Source organism: Eulemur rufifrons, chromosome 9 (genome assembly GCF_041146395.1).
Source record: "Eulemur rufifrons isolate Redbay chromosome 9, OSU_ERuf_1, whole genome shotgun sequence".
Taxonomy (NCBI): Eukaryota; Metazoa; Chordata; class Mammalia; order Primates; family Lemuridae; genus Eulemur; species Eulemur rufifrons.
Genome location: NC_090991.1, coordinates 28,623,900 through 28,644,109, shown reverse-complemented (window position 1 = coordinate 28,644,109; position 20,210 = coordinate 28,623,900). Strand labels below are relative to the sequence as shown.

General features: G+C 39.5%; 1 protein-coding gene across 1 annotated transcript in view; it reads left to right on the top strand.

Annotated features, from left to right (window-relative positions):
• The window catches only part of ANKFN1 (ankyrin repeat and fibronectin type III domain containing 1), a 157,768-nt gene that overhangs the window by 109,970 nt on the left and 27,588 nt on the right, over positions 1–20,210 (top strand). The window contains exons 13-15 of the mRNA XM_069481160.1: positions 7,062–7,228; positions 9,936–10,086; positions 11,663–11,831. Coding sequence (XP_069337261.1) covers positions 7,062–7,228; positions 9,936–10,086; positions 11,663–11,831 — 487 coding nt within the window. The remainder of the gene's footprint in view (positions 1–7,061; positions 7,229–9,935; positions 10,087–11,662; positions 11,832–20,210) is intronic.

Genomic DNA, 20,210 nt, shown 5'->3' with positions numbered 1-20,210 from the left:
CACAGCACAGGCCTCAGCATGATATAATACCTGGTTTCTCCTAGACTTATTACATTAAAAATGTGTTACAGGTGCAGAAAAATTCCAATCTGGTGAAAGGTTGTTAGAGAAGGAGACCAAAAATAGAGGCAGGATCAGGTTTCCACACAGATCCAAATGGAAAATTTACCCCCGCTGACTGGCACATTCCTGCTTGATGTCATTCCCACCCACCCCCACTCTCCTTTCTCCTCCCCCCACTTTCTCCTCTCTCCCCTCCTTCCCATACAGGTCTTACACTGGAGAGGAAATGGGGAATAAAACTATGAGGTCTGGTATCCAATCTCTCCTAGACTTAGAATTTAATTACGTCAGGAGTTGGCGCCACCAACTCAACATGAAGGGAGAGATAGGTCTTGGTGGTGTCCAAAGCAGGCTGGGTGACTCCCACAATAATAGGCCACAGACAACTCTCTTTTCTCAGGGGCAATGGAGCCATGACCACCAGGCCCTCTGATGCTGCAATCAGATCACACTCTGGGACACTACTTTGGAATCAGGGTGACTAGGCATTATTCCTGAGCCCACCCTTTCTGGTTATATGACTAGGACATGTTATTAAATTCTCACCCCTGTATTTCCTCCTCTCCAAAAAACCCTACTTCATAGGGCTCCAATGAAGATTGAGTTAAGCATTAGAAGAATAGCACAAAGTAAGTACTCAATAATGTTAGTGATTTTTGTTATTTCTCTATTCAGAAAAATTCAAGCAATGTTAGGCTGCCCTTGGGACACACTCAGTCCATCTTCTCTGCCCTGCTCCCCTAGGAGACCTCTGATACTGGCCCAATCACCCCGTGGGGTATTTCATCACTCTCTCTACCTTTTCATACGTAGTGACTATGGAAAAGCTGTATACAAACTATATAATCCACAATGGGATTTTCAAAACAGGTAGGGGCTTTAACAAAATCTGGGCCCATAACTAATCTACTAATCCCTAGGGCCCCAGGGAAACACCAGTGTCCAACTCCCTCAAATTTCTGACCCTCTCAAACCCCAGACCTTAAAAACAGGCCTCTCTCATATATATGCAAAAGAGAGAAAAATTCTTTTCACACTTACCTGGGAAGGGAAAAAGAGAGTAACTATGGACAAGTTAGAGTCTCTCTGAGCAAACTAATTGGCAATGAGAGTATTTCCAATAGGGACGCCCCTCCCAGGTGCTGAGTTACTCTGACCATGCTCTTCAGGGATCACTTCACTCACTGGAAGCTTCACATGTGAAGTTTTCTCTGAAGATTAAACTCTCACATGTGTACTACATATTCGAGTTTGTAACTTTATGGCATTTTTATATCATTTGATCCTCATGCAAACCCAATGAGGTTGAGTGAGAAATTTTGTGTCCAGTTTGCAGATGAAGCCATGGATTTCAAGGAAATAACTTGCCAAAAAACAGCAGAAGAGGGACCAGGACCCATGTCTTCTGACTCCTGGCCTTGTACCCTTCCCATTCCACCATATTGCTTTGCATACCCTTCCCCCTCCTTTTCTCTGCATCCTTGTTGTAAACTGTGATCTTAGGGAAGCTGCGGCAAAGTTTGCCTTCTATCCCCTCCCATCCCTGCTGTCCTTCTCTTCTCCTGTGGCATTCCTTGTCACCTCCAGGTACCCAGTGTCTTCTTCTTATGCACTAGGTGCCCAATAACTCTTCTGCCTTTTTCTGCTTTTTGCCAGCACATTCCTATTCTTTATACCCCCAAGCAGCTCCAAACACAGGGATCAAAAACCGCAGGAATCAGAAAGACTGATAGAAATGAGCCAATTGGGCTGGACTTAAGAAAAAACTGGGTTCACATAAAAATTTGTTCACCAATGTTCATAGAAGCATTATTCATAATAGGCAAACAATAGAAACAACCTAAATGCCCAAGAACTGATGAATTAATGCGTAAACAAAATGTGACATATCCATATAATGGAGTATCATTCAGCCATAGAAAATGAATAAAGTATGATACATGCTACAGAGCCAGACATAAAATGCTACATACTATGATTCCAGTTAGATGATATGTCCAGAACAGGCAAATCCATAGAGACAGAAAGTAGATTAGTGATTCCAGGGGCAGGGGGAGGAGAGATTGGGAAATGACAGCTAATGAACGTGAGATTTCTTCCTGGAGTTATGAAAATCTGGAATTAGTGGTGATAGTTGCACAACCTTGAGAATGTACTAAAACCACTGAATTGCACACTTGAACAGGATGAATTTTATGGTATATGACTTATATCTCATTTTTTTAAAAAAGAAAGAAGTGGAAGTAATAGAGACTATATTAATCTGGAGATGCCTTGTCCCATCTAAAGAGAGAAGCATGTATTCAGCCTCAATTAATTACAGTAGAAGAATATGGTCCCAGTATTGAAATATTTCCCATTTTTTGAAAAGAAGTTGAAAATCCAGAATTTTGGATGAAATATTTTTATATTTATAATTTATAAAATTATTCAGAACATTGAATTATTTGCAGTCCATATAATCTTGGACCCACAAAGACCACCAGCCACCATATTGTGATGTCTGCCATCCTGGACAATTCATCTTCCATACCCCATCAGGCAAAGTAAAAGCACTGTAGTTATTGGAAAAGCAACTATTTATTGTTCCTCTAATGAGTTCTCAGGATATCTGATCAATTAAGAGAGGACGGATATGCCCTTCCTAGTCACTGTACCAGCACAACATATTCTCTCCCAACTCCTCTCATCCTCTCACTTCACATTTAATAAACATTTTTTTCAACATCAACTAGATGCCAAGCACTCTTCTAGGTGCTATAAGAAAAACAAATAAATAAGTCACAGTCCCTGCTCTGAAGGAGTTCAGTCAAAGGAGGGAGACAGACTTGTAAACAAATCAAGGTAATACAAGGTGGAATTAAACCAGAGCCTGATAGCAGTACAAACAGCATACTATAGGAGCACAGACAAAGCAGCTATTAATTCTGCCTGGGAATATCAGGGAAGGCATTGCAGAAGAGGTGGCATTTGGCTGAGCCATGAAGGTAAGTTAAGTTCACCAGACAGAGAAAAAAAGAAAGAGGGAAAGAAAGAAAGGAGGAAGGGAGGAAGGAAGGAAGGATTCAAATAGATGGAATTAAATTAAAGAGGGGGCACGGTAAAGAAATGAGGCAGAAGCTGGAAGAGGAGAGCTCACTCTCCCTTGGGCCTACAGTGGACCTTACACAGTCTTTTCATGCCCTTTATCATGCTGGCTTAGAAAAACTTGCTTACACGTTTCTCTCACGCACTGAAATGTGAGTTCCACAAAGAGAAAGATCGTATCTTATTCATCTTGGTGTCTGTAACATCCTAGCTTAATGCCTGATACATAGTAGGTGCTCAATAATAATTGATAGAATGAATGAATTTATGAAACAACACAATCAAAAAAGAGAGATTAGGACATGTATGGAGAAAGAAAAAAACAATTCATTTTGTCTGGAGATTAGGGACACAAAGGGGTTATAGTGGAACTGGGGTTAGAAATGCAAGTTAGAGGTCAAATAAGGTAATATGTAGACCCACAGGTATTCAATTTGGTGTTAGAAGGCTCTTCTGGTATACTTAGGTTATGTGAATGAGACAGCTTCTTTCTCTTCCCATGTATTTCTCAGGCTCTAAAACATTCTGACTAATGAGAGATGAATGACAATGTAAAGCCAAAACACATAGTAGATTCTCAGTAATCATCTTTTTAAAAATTGATTGAAAGAGTGAATTACTCCATCCCAGAATGGTGTTTGTTTTTATATAACCACAATGTGTTCCTAACTCATATTCTATTTGTGGTCAGTTCTGACCCCCACATGTTTTTCTCTTACACGCCTGCCCATCCTATATTTGTACTTTTGGGTTCAGAGCTTTACAAGCACATTTTCTTATTAAGTTTCAACCCTAATTATTGTAGACTTATTTTTCCAATGCATAGGGTCATTCAGAGCTTTATTACTATTTTCCAGAAAATCAAAACCACAACAAATTTGAGACCCACAAATTTGACACACACATTCTTGATTTCTTTGTCTGCAACACCAATAAATGAGCTGAACAGACTGGTCCTCAGGACCAATCCCTCCTGGGCCATCACTCAATATGTCTATTTCCACATCATCTCCATCATCCACAAATCTTCCACCCATGTATTCAGCTTGTTAAAGTAGTGTGGTCAAGATCCTACTTTTCCCAGGTTATCTAGTGAAACTGATTGCACTGGAGACTTCTCCCTGGTCTGTGGACCCTGTTCTTTTGCTGTTAGAAATTAAAGTTGTCCATATGATTTGCTCTTCACAAAACCATGTTGACTCCACTTTAGTGTCTCCGGATTTCCTGGGTGACTGCAAATTGATTATTTGATGGTTCTTTCTCATTTTTCCCAAAGATCAATAAGTTGTCAGTCTTTAATTACTAGGGCCAACCTGTGTTTCTCCCCTTCCTGTTTCAAAGGCAGGCATATTTATCCTTTCCTAGTCTTTAGGGACTACTCCAGTTCTCCATGACTTCTCAAAAATAATGACCCATGAGTCTGTAGCCACATCTGCTTATTCAGCAAGTATCCCTGGGGTGTGTATCATCAAATTCAGTTGATTTGAATATTTCCATTGTTTTCTTCCCTCGTTAACCATTTCTCTCCCTTTGATTAGCTATTCATTTACCAAAATTCCACATAGAGTGAATTTCTTCCAGTCAACTACTTACCTGTGATCTGTTCTGAAGAGACAAGATAGAAAACATTAAAAAGTTCAGTCTTGTCTATCCCTTGATATAAATGAGAATTCCTTCCTTCTTGATCATGAAATTAACTTTATTTCTAGTCTATTTTTTATCAAATGTTTTTAAAAGTTGTTTAGATTTTGCTTTTCTGTACATGCTCCTTATATCTTGCTCCCAATTGTGACCATTCTCATTTCGTCCCTCTTACTCTATTCCCATATGTTCTGTTTAAGGGATCTGACCTGATTTCCACATTGTGTACCTATTTTACACAGAAATAGTACTGGATACTAAGGACACAAAGCAATAAAAAACACAGTCCTACCATTACTTTCATAGTCTAATTTAAGAAGAGAACAGAAAGGAAGAAAAATATACTCCTTCTGCTGTATGCCTACATTGCCTCTGTTATAAAACTGACTTCAGCATATTGTGATCTTGTCTTTCTTGACCTCCTCAAGACTAGGGATCACGTTATGTTCACCTGAAATGCCAGTGTCTCCCATAGTGCCTTACACACTACAGGAACTCAATATGTTTTGATAAAGGGTGGCATAGAAGAGATGGTACACAGCAGCATATGTTAGATGTTGCAGATAGTTAACTCTACAGAGGAGAGATCACACCTTCAGAATATAGTGGTCCAGGAAGGCCTCACACCTTTCCATTCCATATAGAGTTCCATAGGAAGTTTAAATGTTTGTTTTTGTTTTCCTTCTCACCTTTCCTGCATTTAGTGGTAGAGACGATTTCATTTTACCTTATAAAAAAATTGCTTATTTATTTTATTAATATTATTTGTAATTGACAAATAATTATGGGGTACAAAGTGATGTTTTGATATATGTATGCAATGTGCAATATTTAAGTCAACCTAATTAACAATTCTATCATCTCACTTACTTACCATTTTTTTGTAGTGAGGCCATTTGAAATTTACTCTCATAGTTATTTTACCCTTGTTGAAAACCAGGCTAAATTCTAGCCTATAGGAAACCTTCCCTTAAAATCAGTTACCGGACTCATCACTCCTAACTTTGTATCACACACCCCACTGCCCAAATGTTTAAGAAGTCTTACCTATTGATATGGCAGAGGAGAGAGAGTGTCTGTTTTTTCCAATTATTCATCATTTGAGCCCCTACAGTTGTGTAGGGAAGCAAAATTCATAACTGAAATAATTCACTAGAGAACCGACCACATATACAACAGATTCCATTGAAACATCCCTCTGTGGTTAACTTGGTTGGCACTTCCTATTGTATAAGCAATTTTGTTCGGTCTCTGCTGCTTGTGGAATACTGTGATGTGACAGTACAATGCAAATGCAATGTAAATCCATTACAAGGCAAAATTTAAAATTTTGTAAAAGATACAGAATTTTGTGAAACTGATGAAGATGATATGGAGACCTAATCAAATCACATGCAAAGCCATTGAAAACTGAGAATCTAGAAGTGGTAGACAAGTTAGCCAATGAAGAGCATTAAAATGAATAAAGACTACATAAGAGTATGAATAGAATATCAAAATTTGAAAAGATGCCAGAGAAGAAATTATGAAGCCTTCAAATACTTTTGCAAAAATTATCTTCTTCATGATCATACTGTAAAAGTCAAATATGAGAAGTATCATTTCAGCTAGAATTTAGTCTAAAAAATTAAGCCAAAAGAAAATCAATGCCTGATTCACTTTCTTCATTGTCAGTATTAACACATAATTATAACAACAACTTAAATGTTAATAATATAAAATAAGACTCTTGGCATTATTTTTTGTTTTAATTTTCAAGATAAGGATCAGTCAAGCCTTTTTTCCTATCCACTACAAATTGATTTTATTTTAAATGGTTTCATTTAAAAATGGACTTTTTACTCATCCAGAAACTACAAAACATCCTGTAACCACTTTGTCAGCTTGTACACTTGCAAATGTCTGTCTCACCCAGCTAAACAGTAAGGCCTCCAAGGACAGAAATTATGAATTCAATTTTTCTTTAGGCTTTCACCACCAGCAGCCTATTCCCAATTACAACACACACACCTACCCCAGCACAGAACTGAGGAAAACAAGGATGTAGAATATATTAAAGACTGATTACCTGACCTGGAAGAGAATTCTCCTAAAGGTAAGACTAGCTGTACCACGAACATTGCCCCAGAAATCATGGTGGTACCTGTGGTTTCTCACCTAATTACTTAGCCACAGTTCCTTTCATTCATGACATGCCTACCTTAGAAAGGAAAAAGTTTTGAGACTGCCTTTTGAGATATTTTTCTGTTTATTTGTTTTTCACCCAACAGGATATTCTCTCCTATCACAAGAGGAGTCATCAGCGTCTCTCTCCTGGATTATATCTGGGTTACCTAAAGCTATGTAGCTCTGTGGATCAAATCAAAGTCCTCGTTACCCAAAAGTTACCCAACATTCTCTGCCATGTGAAGATCCGTGAAAACAATAACATTTCCAGGTAAGTTGTCAGGAGTAGAGATTTTTCTTGTGATGAAACAATGGCTCAAGTGACTAATTTGATGTGCCAGAAGGAAAGTGAGGTGTTAACTTCCCAGTGTAGTTTCTGTGGTGAGATAACCTCAGGGAGGACAGTGGAACAGGGCAGAGCGGAGTTTTAACACTAGGACAAGGAGGGCTTACCTGTTGGATGGTGGGAGGAGTAAGCCCGTCAGAGGCGGGCACCATCTTTTCACTTTCCTCTCTGCATTATTCATGCTGCGATCACTGATGCTCAATTGGTTAATGAATACATGATCTTTTCTTTCAACATTGCTATTTCTAATATCTTTTCCTTATAATCTAAAACATTTTCTTTTTTTGCCTTTTGTTTTTAAATATCACCTATAGGAATGGGTTTCATAGAGCTAACAATCCCCCCTGATCTTAAAGGAACCCCTCACCCTCAATCTCCCTCCCCCTAACCCTCTGGCCTGAGGACCTTATATGTTTCTACACCCCTTAGGATTCTCTAGGGAAGAAATGAGGTAACAAGGCTTGAGCTTCTGGAAAGTTGCTCTATGGTTTGGCATTTGGTGAATTACCCTGTTAGCTTTGGGAAAGTTGCCCAACCTTGGTAATCTGGCTCAACTTTACAACTAATCCTCACAGCAAGCCTCTGAAAGTCGACTATCATGAACTGAATTGGGCTCAACATGACAAAAGAAAAAAAGATGAAAGAAAGAGAAAGACAGAGAGAGAGAAAGCAGAAAAGAAGAAATAGATAAGAAAAGAAAAAAATTCTCCAGAGTTCTTCAAGCTTCAAAGAATATGAACCAGATTCTCAAATTCTAGTTACACTTATGGATTTGCTTAACCAAAGGAGACTCGAATTTGGTCGTTTAAAATGTGGTCCCTAAAATGGCAAGATTTTATTAATTATAATGTCTCACAAGGTTTATTAAATAATACTTGATGACACTGGAGGAGATAATGATGATGGTCTCTTTGAAGAACTCACTGACTACCATGTTCTCTCCTTTCCCTTATCAACTACACCTGGACTTTAAGTCTGCCATCTGGTGGTCACTTCCACAAGCAACATTGGTTATCTCCTCAGTCCTTCCCAAAAGGTTACATGGCTCATTTGGGGGTTGATTTAGGAATGCATACTTGTATCCATTTTCTAGATTTGTGTCTTAAGGGCTTAAACTCTATCTCTTAGTGGTAACACCAATTGATTTCCCCCTGCCAAGGATCCAAGTTTCATTTGAACAGAAGATCCCAATAGCCTTTACTCTACCAGTTCCATCTCTCTCATTCTTCTAGCTGCAACTGATTAGTGGTAGGTGTTTCATGGTATTCCTACTGGTAATTTATTTTCTAACTTGATTACATATCTTATTTTAGCAATGTTGTCCTTTAGGCTTTGCGTATGCTTCTAAGCCATAAACCTTTCAGTTAGTATCAGTTATGGGACAAAAAAAATAGTTCCCAAGCAGGTTCTCAAAAATTTCAATTATTTGTGAAGCCAACAGTATGCCCAGGTTTAAGTAGGATTTAATTTTGATTATTTTTTTCTCTTATTGGGACAAAGGGTAAATTCTCCATAATCTTATCCAGTGTGAAATGAAACAGATATGTTGAAAATAAGAACTTTTCTAAGAGGGTAGTTACTTAAAAGAGAGTGGTTTTTGATGAAAAGCTCATGCCATAATCAATTTGGTTTTCTGATCCACAGATTGGATCTCAGGCTGGTATAGCGCTTTGGGAGTGCCTCAGAGAGTTTTCACAAGGGAGGGGACATATGTCAGCACCTCCTTTTTTTCCATTCCCCTGAGAGGAGGGCTTTCCTGTCTACCCTGCTCTTGAGAGCATATTGCTGCTCCCTGCAGAGTTCGAGGGAGAAACTGGGCCAACTGAATGTGTTTAGAGACTTGTGCTAAAATACCTGTGGAAACAATGTTCCCCAAGAGGCATTTACCTTGATCTTTTCAAGCTCCTTTCGAAGAGCAGCCTTTGGGAGCAAAACAGATGTGCTTTCCTCCCACCGCCATTCTTTTCCCTTCTCTTCTGCGTGACATTTGGAAAAGTTCATTAGGAAGGATTAATAGAGCATGCAGAATAAAGACACAGATGACTGGTTTGTAAGGAGGATGGAAGCAGTGATGTGTGTCCCCTGTTCCTTTTATTGGAATTGTCTGGTGTTCCTGTTTGTGATTCTCCTCAAGCTTTTGGAAGGGGAGAGAAACCAAAATAGTCCCCACGATTACAACAGGCCAGGGTTGAAATGTGCCATGTGGTTTGTTGCCTGAGTTGGACCAGAGGCCTGTGGTTACCCAACTGTGGAATTAACCAGCAGATGCCCCTGTGGTAAAATGTAGGGTCTTAGAACTTACAGAGAATCTGCAGGGAAAGAAAAATGAGGACAGTCAGGAAATTATTAATATTACAAAATTTTTGAAAGCTCCAATCTCAAAAACTGATTCATACAAATTAGACCTGCTGTTCTGTGGTATATGTGGTTTGATAGGTGAACTAAGTTTAAATTAGAAAGAGCTCATTTTAAACTCCTTTTGGGTGGCAAAAAGTTCAAATTTCATGAATTGCATTGAGTTGTAACCACCAAGGATTGGTTATCCAGGTTCTGGACATATACACTAAGAAAGTTCTGAGCTGTGTTCTGAACTTTTGTTATATTTCTAATTTTAACTTGACTCAACATACAGAGAGGAGTGGGAATGGATCCAAAAGCTTTCTGGCTCTGAATCTATGGAAAGTGTGGATCATACTTCTGACTGCCCCATGCAATTGTTCTTCTACGAGCTCCAGATGGCAGTGAAAGCTCTCCTTCAGCAGATCAATATACCTCCACACCAGGTACTAGACTGTAGCATTTTTATCTTCTTTTTATGGCGCATGGAAACTGCATTGTAGCATTAAGCTTACTGAAGATATATATCAAATGTATATGATATAGAGAGAGCTATATTTGCATATATAAAAATGTATATTTATGTGTGTACTAATTTTCATTTATTTAAACACTTTTCATATACATGCACATTTTACATTTGATGTCCACCCACAGACACAGGCTACACTTCTGCTCCTTTTCTCTAGCTCCTCTGTACTGACTTCTCCCAAGTTTTCTGACCCCCACTGTACTCAAGCAAAGAAAAATCACTGGCTAGTCTACTTTGAAAGACAACAAAGCTCAGCTTCAGAATAGCATAAGGCAAGGAGAATAAATAAGTAAATAAGTGTGTACTCAGATGTACAAACGATTTGTCCAAGAGCAGAAGAATAATAGATTATACTACAATGATCAGGCTATGCCTGGCTGTCTTTTCATAAACACAGAATTTGCTATCAAAATTATTGTCTTACTTAAATAAAATGTGCTAATCTCCACTAATAAGCAACTTTGAGAAAAACTGTTTGCACAAAAGAGAATAGTAAATGTTTGTTGGACTCTGTCTAGTAGGTTAACATGATGTAGCATTAGACTGAACTTTTTTTGTGTGGTTTTTTTTTATCTGTGTTCATCATTCCTGCCTCCCTCCCCAAAACAGAGACCAGGCGCACGCACACACACACTGAACCAAATTTAGCCTATAAACCAGAAGGCCATTACAGGAGTGACTGGCTCTCTTTAAGTAATAGAGAGCACCATGAACTGGCCTCAGGCCCATGGAGGCAAGGGGATAAATTAGAGATTCCAGGAGTGTCCTTCCATTGGGATAGTGCTCCAATTTTAAGTCAATACTGCAAGGCTAGTCCAAAATAGCCAAAACTGATGAAAACTAAATTCATCAAGATGCCATAAAGATACTAGGGGAGCAAATGGATTAGTCCAGGGGTGGCCATGTGTTCACTAGGAGAAAAAAAAAATACCAGCTCTACTTGTGACAGTAGATACTATTAAAGGGTTTCTTGGACTTAGCAGGTTTGAAGCAGCTCATATTTCATTGGTGACTCTTGGGCTACATATACATGTTGGGAGAAAGCTGCCTAACAGTGCATATGACTTTTTTTTTTTTTTTTTTTTTTTTTTTTTTTGGATACTTGTAAAATTTTCTCAGTCCTTGGCCAGAAACTACATTTTTCCCCCTTAACCAACTTAAATTGAAACTAGTGGATTTTTAATTCAATCCATTTTTGTTGCTTCATGTAATTATATTCATCGTTTTGAAAAGCCCACAGAATGCAATCATTTTCTGCTTTTATAAGAAGCATAAATGTTGTTTTCAGAGTTTATGTGGAACATTACTGCCTTAAATCTTGATTTTATATAGCATTATTAAATGGGCTGAACCCTAATATTTATGTTGTATAAAAATTCCAAGCTTGAAGTCGTGTAATTTTGTTAGATGTTTTATGCCAGTTTGGTGTTGTTTATGTAAGTGCCATGTTGTAACTCTCCTATTTTTCCTCTGCGCGTGTCCCTCTGCAGGCAAGGAACTTCCGCCTCTACACACAGGAGGTGTTGGAAATGGGTCACAATGTGTCCTTTCTTCTCCTGCTCCCTGCCTCAGACGACGTCTGTACAGCCCCAGGACAGAATAATCCTTACACCCCACACTCAGGGTTTCTTAACCTCCCTCTTCAGATGTTTGAACTTGGTATAGTAGCTTGTTTCACCTAGAAATATTAACCCAGCCTCCTTATAATAAAATCACAAAGTTATATCTGTTCCCCCTTGTCCCAGTGGAGGGTCAATAAATCACATGATGGCTTTGGCAACAACCCTTCCTAGAACTGTGTACAAGTCTGAGAAAAAGCAAAGCTCCAAGACTATGTGCCTGAGCAATAATTATTGAAACCCAGCTAAGGCCCAATGGAGAGGAAGGAATTCTAAACAGAAAGTTCAGTTATCAGGCTGTACTTCTTGCCTCCCCTTTGCTTTCTTAAAACATAAATATAAAAACTGATGTTTTCATGAAAAGCACTGCCCTTCTTTCTCTCTCTTTCTCTCCCCCTCCCTCCCTCCCTCTCCCTCTCCTTCCCCCATTCCCTCTCCCCTTCCCTTCCTTCAACCTCCCTTCCCCCTTCTTTCTCTCTATCCCTCCCCCTGGTCCCTACCCCCAACTGGGAAAAAATAATAATGAAATCAAAATGTAGAATGTGTATCACTTTGGAGGAAAAAAGTCTATAATTTTAAGTAGCACTGATTTATTAAATAGACTCTAATATTAAATAGACTCTAAATTTCTGACAGACCATTTGAGAAATGGACAGCTTCTCTTATGATGCAATATTGTGATTATAATGTGAGATTCTGAATGGTGGAAGATCTTGTCCTGACTTTCAAAAATGAATAGCTTGGGCTCCAGTTTCTCTACTTTTGCAGAGACCCCGGCTGCCCACTGAGAATGTGAATAGGGAGGCTTTGTCCCCTTCCCATGCTTCATCTTGTAACAGGCCAATAAGAGGCAATTAGCAAGAGTTCCATCAGTTCAAATGAATTGTACAATTGGTGGGAGGGTGAGTGAGTGGGTGGGTGGAATGGAGGCAGACCCTCTTTGGATTGCTCCCCAACCACCAGATTTAGAAACAGACAAGGTAACGCCTGATGTTTCATTTTGAGAACTGGGAATTGCTTAAGCCTCTCAGTTTCCCTTGCTCCAAGTAGTTTGGATGCCCAAAAGCTGGTAAGTAGCAATTGTTATTTTCCAGAGGAAGGAGGGTTCTTAAGAGAAGTTTGAATCACACTTGCAGACTGGAACCTGAGAGTCCTGGCTCCCCTATTGTGTGACACTGGCAATCACTTAACCTTTCGGCACCTTTTGTGTGTCACACAATTAATAACATTGGCCATACCACTCCCAAGAGGCTTGGATGTGACTGTGACCATTTAATGAGTTCCCCAGCCAAAGAGCATTATTATTCCATGATATAACAGCATTGTTGGTTTCAAAAGTAGTTTGGGGCAAGGTATTTCAATATCTACTGGGCGCCTACTGTGGAGATTTAGAGTTGAGTAAGACAAAGGCTCTGCCCTCAAGGGGCTTTCAGTATGATGGTAGGAGTAAAATATTATAAAATGAGGTAGAATCTGCCAGAAATCATAAGTATTTAGTGATATTTAAAAAAAAAAAAAAAAAGAAAGCCCATTTTTTCCAAGAAGATATGAGAAAGCCTTTGTGGAGCATTATTTGATATTTGACTTGGGTATTAATGAATAAACATGATGCTAATAAACATGTATAAAAATAAGAGCTTTCTTGTCAGGGAGAGTAGAGGGAGCAAAGATATGAGAAGAGAAGGACTCAGAAAAAGTCAAGAAAAGAAGAAGTGGTTCAGTTCGGCTAGAGAAATGTAAGGAAATGGTGGAACATAAACCTGTACAGACAAGGTGGGGCCATATTGGGCAGTATCTCGAGAGTCAGGCTGAGGAATCTGTTTAAGATGGATGGAGATCATTATAATAGTTCAGCATTAGGGCAGAAACCAAAAAAAAAAAAAAAATACAGATATAAAAAACATTGAGAGTAATCAGTAAGAGTGGACAACTGTTTAAACAAGGAAAGAAGTCTGGAGAGCGCCCCCATAGTTTTCAGCCTCAGTGACTATACAGATATTGTTTCCTTTACCAGAAATAAGGAAATCAGAGGGTAAAATAGTTTGGGGAAGAAAGTGGTGCTTTTTATGTTGAGTCTGAAGGTACGAAGTCAACATCCAAGTGGACATATCCCATTGCAGTAGAAATGCAGAAGAGAAAATTGGGTACTAGGTACAGAAATCTGTCCAGTGTCTACTAAAAACAGCTGAAGCCATGAAAGTGAATGATTTCCCAGGGATAGACAACTGACAGAGAAAAGAACTAAGGAAAACACTTCACTGGAGAGCTGACCTGGATTACACTCCATGTGAAACAGTCATTGTTGTTCCATGATTACAGGTAAAAATACTTGACATTCATTTTTCCATGCCTCAATGGCCTTGGTGGGAACAACTGATGTTCTGGTGTCAATTGTAATAATATATGACTTCTAAGTCTCTGGAGGTCCAAGCCATGCAAATGTCCTCTCTAGCCTGCTTTCTGTGAGGCTTACATGCTCTTCTTGGGCAACCACTCTTTGTCCCACTGTTACTACTCTCTGTTCTATAATTTGGTGAAGTCTGTTAGCATCCATTTCTTCTCTCTATTCATTTTTCATTCATTCACCAATTATTCATTGAGTAACCTACTATGTGCCAGGAACTATTCCAGACACTGAAGGATCAACAATGAACAAACTCCTCTTGGAGCTTGCGTTCTAGTGAGGGAGACAAATAATAAAGCAATCAACAAATGATATTATAAATGTCAGAAAATTGAGGGATATAAAGAAAAATAAATCATGGTAAGGGACTAGAGTGAAGTGATGGGAGCTGTAATTTTATACAGGATGATCTGGGAAGTCCTCTCTAAAGAAGAGACATTTGACCAGAGACCTGACATTTCCAGGCAATGGGAACAGCAAGTGCAATGGCCTTAGAGTAAGAGTGTGCTTAGCTAAGAAATCAGCATAACTGGAGTGCAGTAAACAAGAGCAACAAAGATAAGAGATGAGATCAGAGGGTCATGGGAGCCAGATCATGCAGGGCTTCATAGGCCACGGTAAAGAATTTAGATTTTGCTTTAAGTATATCAGAAATGCAATGGAGGATTTTGAGCAATTGAGTAACATATTAAAAGTTCTACAAAATCCAGTAGTCTTTCCCCTCAAAAAAAAAAAAAAAGATTAACTTTGTTTAACCCAGCCTTTTCCAAATTCATTTGACTATGACTGGAGCCATTTTTGGCATGGAACCTATTAAAACCCCACAAAACACACACTGTGGGATATGGTGCCCCAGGACAGTGCTTTTCAAACTTTAACCTGCATAAGAATCACTTGGAGAGCTTATTAAAATACAGATTCCTAGAGCCCGAGAACAGAAATGCGAAGTAAGTAGGTCTAGGAAGAGGCTGGAAATTTTACATTTCTAATAAGCTCTCAGGTAATACTTATGCTGCCAATCCATGGACCACACTTTAAGCAGTACTGCATAGGTCACAGAGATAAATACATAAATATAGAACTAGAGATATGTTTAGCATTGTAATACAGTAGTAGAATTTAACTGTGTCTGTCTCTTTGATCTGCTTTACCTCTTCTTATTGCTAAAAGCAATGTAAAGCCATCAGATACTATCCTTCATCCATGAAAAACAGGCCATAGATCAAAGCCTGTGTCTCAGTAGTTCCTGACTTTAAGATGGTTTATCCTAGAGTAAGACATACCTTCTTACCCTTGTGGTCCACCCTTGCTGCCATATCATTGGTAATCCAACTGATTAATGAGGACCACGTAAGTTTCCAGAAAACACCATTTAATTGGGTTTGGTTTCATTGACGTACACAATTCTATAAGCCCTTTTTTTTAGGGACCAGGCGGAAATGTTGCCAGTAACAGGAAATTAATATACTTCAGCACCACCAGCAACAATTTCAAAAACATTTCTGAGTCTTAATAAGAATCATGACAAACTCTATCTTATTCCCAAGCAATCACAGCTTTCCAAGAGGCATAGTATCAGAGCGACCTCCTACATTAGGCATTAGCCCACTAAGCATTTCATAACACCTTATATAGGACTTCTAAGGGCTTGATATAGTAAACCTAAGCCTCTCTATGAAGGATGCTGAGCATTTTTGTCTTTATTTTTGTTTTTATATGTAGAAATTTCCATTTATTGGTAGTTCCATAGTAAAGGGTCAAGAGATATAGTAAGCATTTCTGCGAAAGGAAGAGAATGTTTTTGGAAATTCAGTCAGAACTCAGAAAATTTTAATAACCATGTGGGAATTCTAATGAAACTTGAAAAGGTGTGAATTATGGGAATATGTAAATTATAATAGAATAAAGGGTTGCACTATATTTTGGTTTGACTTGTATAAGTCATCCCCGTCCCCATGAAAGGATTTGAGATTTGGCAAACTGCCAGTGGCCTAAATGAATCATAAATAACTTGCTAACCAGCTATGGAAAACTGTATAGCAGTGAACAGATCTAGCAAGGACAAAATGATAAAGGAGCTTAGCCCTCTCTCTCCTGGAGTAAAGACTAGACCAAGGCAAAACTGCAGGCTATTCCTTCACAGGATTACTGTGGGATCAAGAGAGACTGTCCTATAGGAGGATGTTGTGCGACCTGGATGAGCAGGGTTAGCTGACACAAAATGGTACAATTTCATGAAAGACCCACTCCCCTCTCCACAGCCCGAGGGCTGACACTTTACCATCCCTTGGGTGGGAGCAGGATAAGACCTTGCTGCAGTAATAAAGCATATGCCTGGGGGCCTTCAAGCATCACTATTTACACAGTTCCCAGGAACAAAAGGAAAAGCAGCATCATGAGCCCTTAGAAACTGTCCAGTGACGTAAACTCCTGAGGATTTGCCTGGCCTGCACTGGGGAGGTCACCCTGCCCTGACGATGTGGGCACTCACAATTGACAGCAGGCCTATGATGAGGAAAGTTGATTTTTATTGATTTCCTTGGCTTTATGATTCATATTAATTGGACTAGAAATACAAAAACTGGGGAGTGTTTTTAATAGCTTGAGGGCTAGTATATATTTCATACTTGGCTTGTGCTTGGCTGCATCCTTCATTCAACAAACATTTACTGACTTTACACTGTATGCAAGGTACTGTGCTGGGGCTGGACACACAGGCATTAATAAGGCACAGTCTGCCCACCAGAAGCTCAGAATCCAGTAGGAGATACAGGCATCTCTACCAAGAGTCCTAATACAATGAAAGTACTGCTATAAGAGGTAGGATATTGAATTTCAGAGGAAAGACATCTAATCATTCCTTTACAGAGATAAATACTTGAGCTGGATCTTGAAGGATAAATAAACATTCAGAAAGGGAAAGAAAGGGCAGAGCAGAAAAGGAAATCATTTTAAGCAGAAGGAACAGCCTGCACAAAGGCTCAGAGACCTAGGAAAGTGCAGCCCAATTAAGTATACTCTTAGCAGCTCATTGTGATGGATGCTTAAGGCATTTGAGGAAGAATGGCAGGAGAGCTAAAACTTAAAAAGATCAAAATCAAACCTCCTTGTAATCCTAAGGAGGTTAGACTTTAGCCTGTAGGCAATGGGGAGCCCATGAAAAAATTTTCAGAATAGGGATGATACGGTCTTACTAGATTTTGCAGCTCTAAGGAGGATGGATTGCAGGAGATTTAAAAAAAAAAAAAAAAAAAAAAAAAAAAAAAGGCAGAAGGAGGGGGCTGAGACTAGAGGTGATGAAACAATTAAGATACCACCTCACTAGTCCAGGTGAGCAATGATAAGAGCGCCAACCAAGGCACCCACAGTGGGAATGTAGAGGAGAGAGCAGAGGCAAGAGGAATTTAGGAGTTAAAATGAACAGGAGTTTGTGATTGATTTGATGTGGTTGAAGAGCAAGATGGAGGAGCCAGAGAGTCTGAATAAGAGTGCTGAGATGGAGAATATTGCCATCTACCGAAATTGGCAGAAGGAGTAACAGGTTTGGGCAAGAGGAGAGAAGAGGAGAAATGATGAGTTCAGTTTGACAAATGATGAGTTTTGAGGTGCCTATGGAATCTCCAGGCAGTGAGCCTAATGTAATCCAGGCCACAGGCTTACAAGAAATGGCATAGTCTCAACCTTCATTCCGAATGCCCATTTTACATGATTTAGGAGAACATTCCCATATTCCGACTTCCAGTTCATTCACTACCAGGAATCTTTAGAGGGGCACCTTGTGCCCTGGTTCTTTCTGACACCTTGGCAAAGAATCACGGAATTAAACTGACCCCCAGGAGCTTATATCATTGATTCCTTGGCTTCCAAACTAGGCCACATGACCCAGACTGGTGGATTTTAGTGAATTAGAGATGCTTAGGAAGAATATTCGAATCCCAATCCTGCTCTAATATTCTAACCACTAAATGTCTCATTCTTCCAGGGGGGTAAGGGAATGGTGGAGGAGACATAAACATTTATTTTGTATCTGGCACATGCCAGATGCTGTGCTGGACACTTTCTATACATTTTATTATTTAATCCTCAGTAGGTATTATTATTCCTGCCTTAAACATGAGAAAACTGAGGCCCGCAGAGGTTACATGCCCACCACCACATGGGTAGCAAGTGGCAGAACTATGATTCAAACCCAGGTCTGCCTGATAATCTAAGCCCATGCACTTTCCACTCTATTATACTAATATTCATGCCGGCCACATTGTAATCTGTCACTATCTTATATAGCAAAAAGAGGGAGAAAAAACACCGCAAAAAAATAGTCTTAGTTTGTGAATTACTAACAAATCATGTGGTCCAGATAATGACATTATTGTAGCCTTATACCATTTTGTCTGTAAAATGCATGTGATTCACATTTTAAAAAATTAGAAGCTTCCAGTCTATTCCTGCTGCCTCAGTGATGGCTACCAAATGTATCATTGCTAAACCACAAAAGACTATGTTAAAGTAACATTTGTTAAAGTAACATAAAAGGCTCTAGATGAAAACCACCAGAGTGGGAAACTGAAGCGTTATAGTTGAAACCTCCTCATAACTCACTTGTGGTACATGGTGTGGATGGTGTGGGTGCTGTGTGCTGCAGGACCACCCACTGATGCAGGGCTCCGCCTGCAAAGAGACACAACAAGAGATAGCTGTGAACACCCTGGCTTTTAAGAATTCAGATGGGACTGATAGTGTTTCTTTTAAAAAAATTATTCAGTGCCTCTCCCTATCTTCCCAGCCATATTTTAGAAAGAAAAAAAAAATTGGAAAGGCAAAGTGTGAGACACTTCACTCTCCTCACTCTCCAGCCAAGAGAGCACATCTGTCAAGTGCTAACAGGACATAATCCCTCCTTGAAAGGCATAAAGGCACATTCAGGGAGCTGCAAGGGTCAAAACTAAGCTACAAAGTAATGGTGATTCCTTCCTGAGGAGCTGCCAGTAAATATCACAGGCCTGAAACACACCTTTAGAAACAGGAAACTCAAGCACACCCTGAGAAAAAAGAGAATGGAGGGAAAGAGGAGCCTTTCCGGGAAGGGTCTACCTCTTCAGATTAGCTAATGCATTTATTTATTCATTTAGTCAATAAACGTTAGTTGAGAAGCTATGATGTTCCAGGTTTTGAGGAAATAAAAGTTAATAGGAGACATGGTTCTGACCCTCAAAGAAATCACAGTTAATGCCAAGGCAATCAAGTAAACACATAAGTACAATGTAGCAGGATAAGTGTCATCATACATTTAGAAACAAGTGTTCTTGGAGCACAAAAGTGGGAGAAACTAGTTCCACCTGCAAGGGAGAGGTCAGTGAAAACTTCACTGAGGAGAAAACATTTACACTTAATCTTCAAGTATCAGAAGCTGAACTGAAGGTATTGGTAGAGAAAGCTATGTAAGGATGTGGAAAAGGCATGTTTAAAAGCATGGAAGTACAAAAGGATTTGTAGTAAGTTCAGCTGGACCAAAGTTTAGGATTGATGTGGGGCTGGGGCTGGGGCTGGAGGGTAGTCACATGACGGAAGATGGGATTGAAGATATCTGCAAATCCCAGATCACAAGGAGCTTTCCTTATGGGGAGATGTTTGGATTTGATCCTGAAGTAAAGAACCAGCTCTGTAGAGGTCTTTAAGCAGGGAAACAGTACGAGAATTAGATCATTTGGGAGAAGCTCCATAGTTTGCCGTTTACTGAGGCGGCATGTGAAATTAGTTCTTCTGTGTGTTGGGCAAGAAAGTGCTAAAAAGAGCAGAGAAAATGGGGAGGAAGGATCTGACAGCATGGACAGATCTGAAGCCAGGACAGAGACTGCCTGAGTTAAGCGACACCTCCTTGAAATGGGGCACAGCTGGAGCAAGGGTGAGCCACTGATGCCCCCATCCCTCTCTTCTCTTCCACTTCCATATGAGGAAAGACGAACAGAGCAGGTTACCCTTGCACCCGCCTAAAATCTATCCTGAGAGGAAATCAAG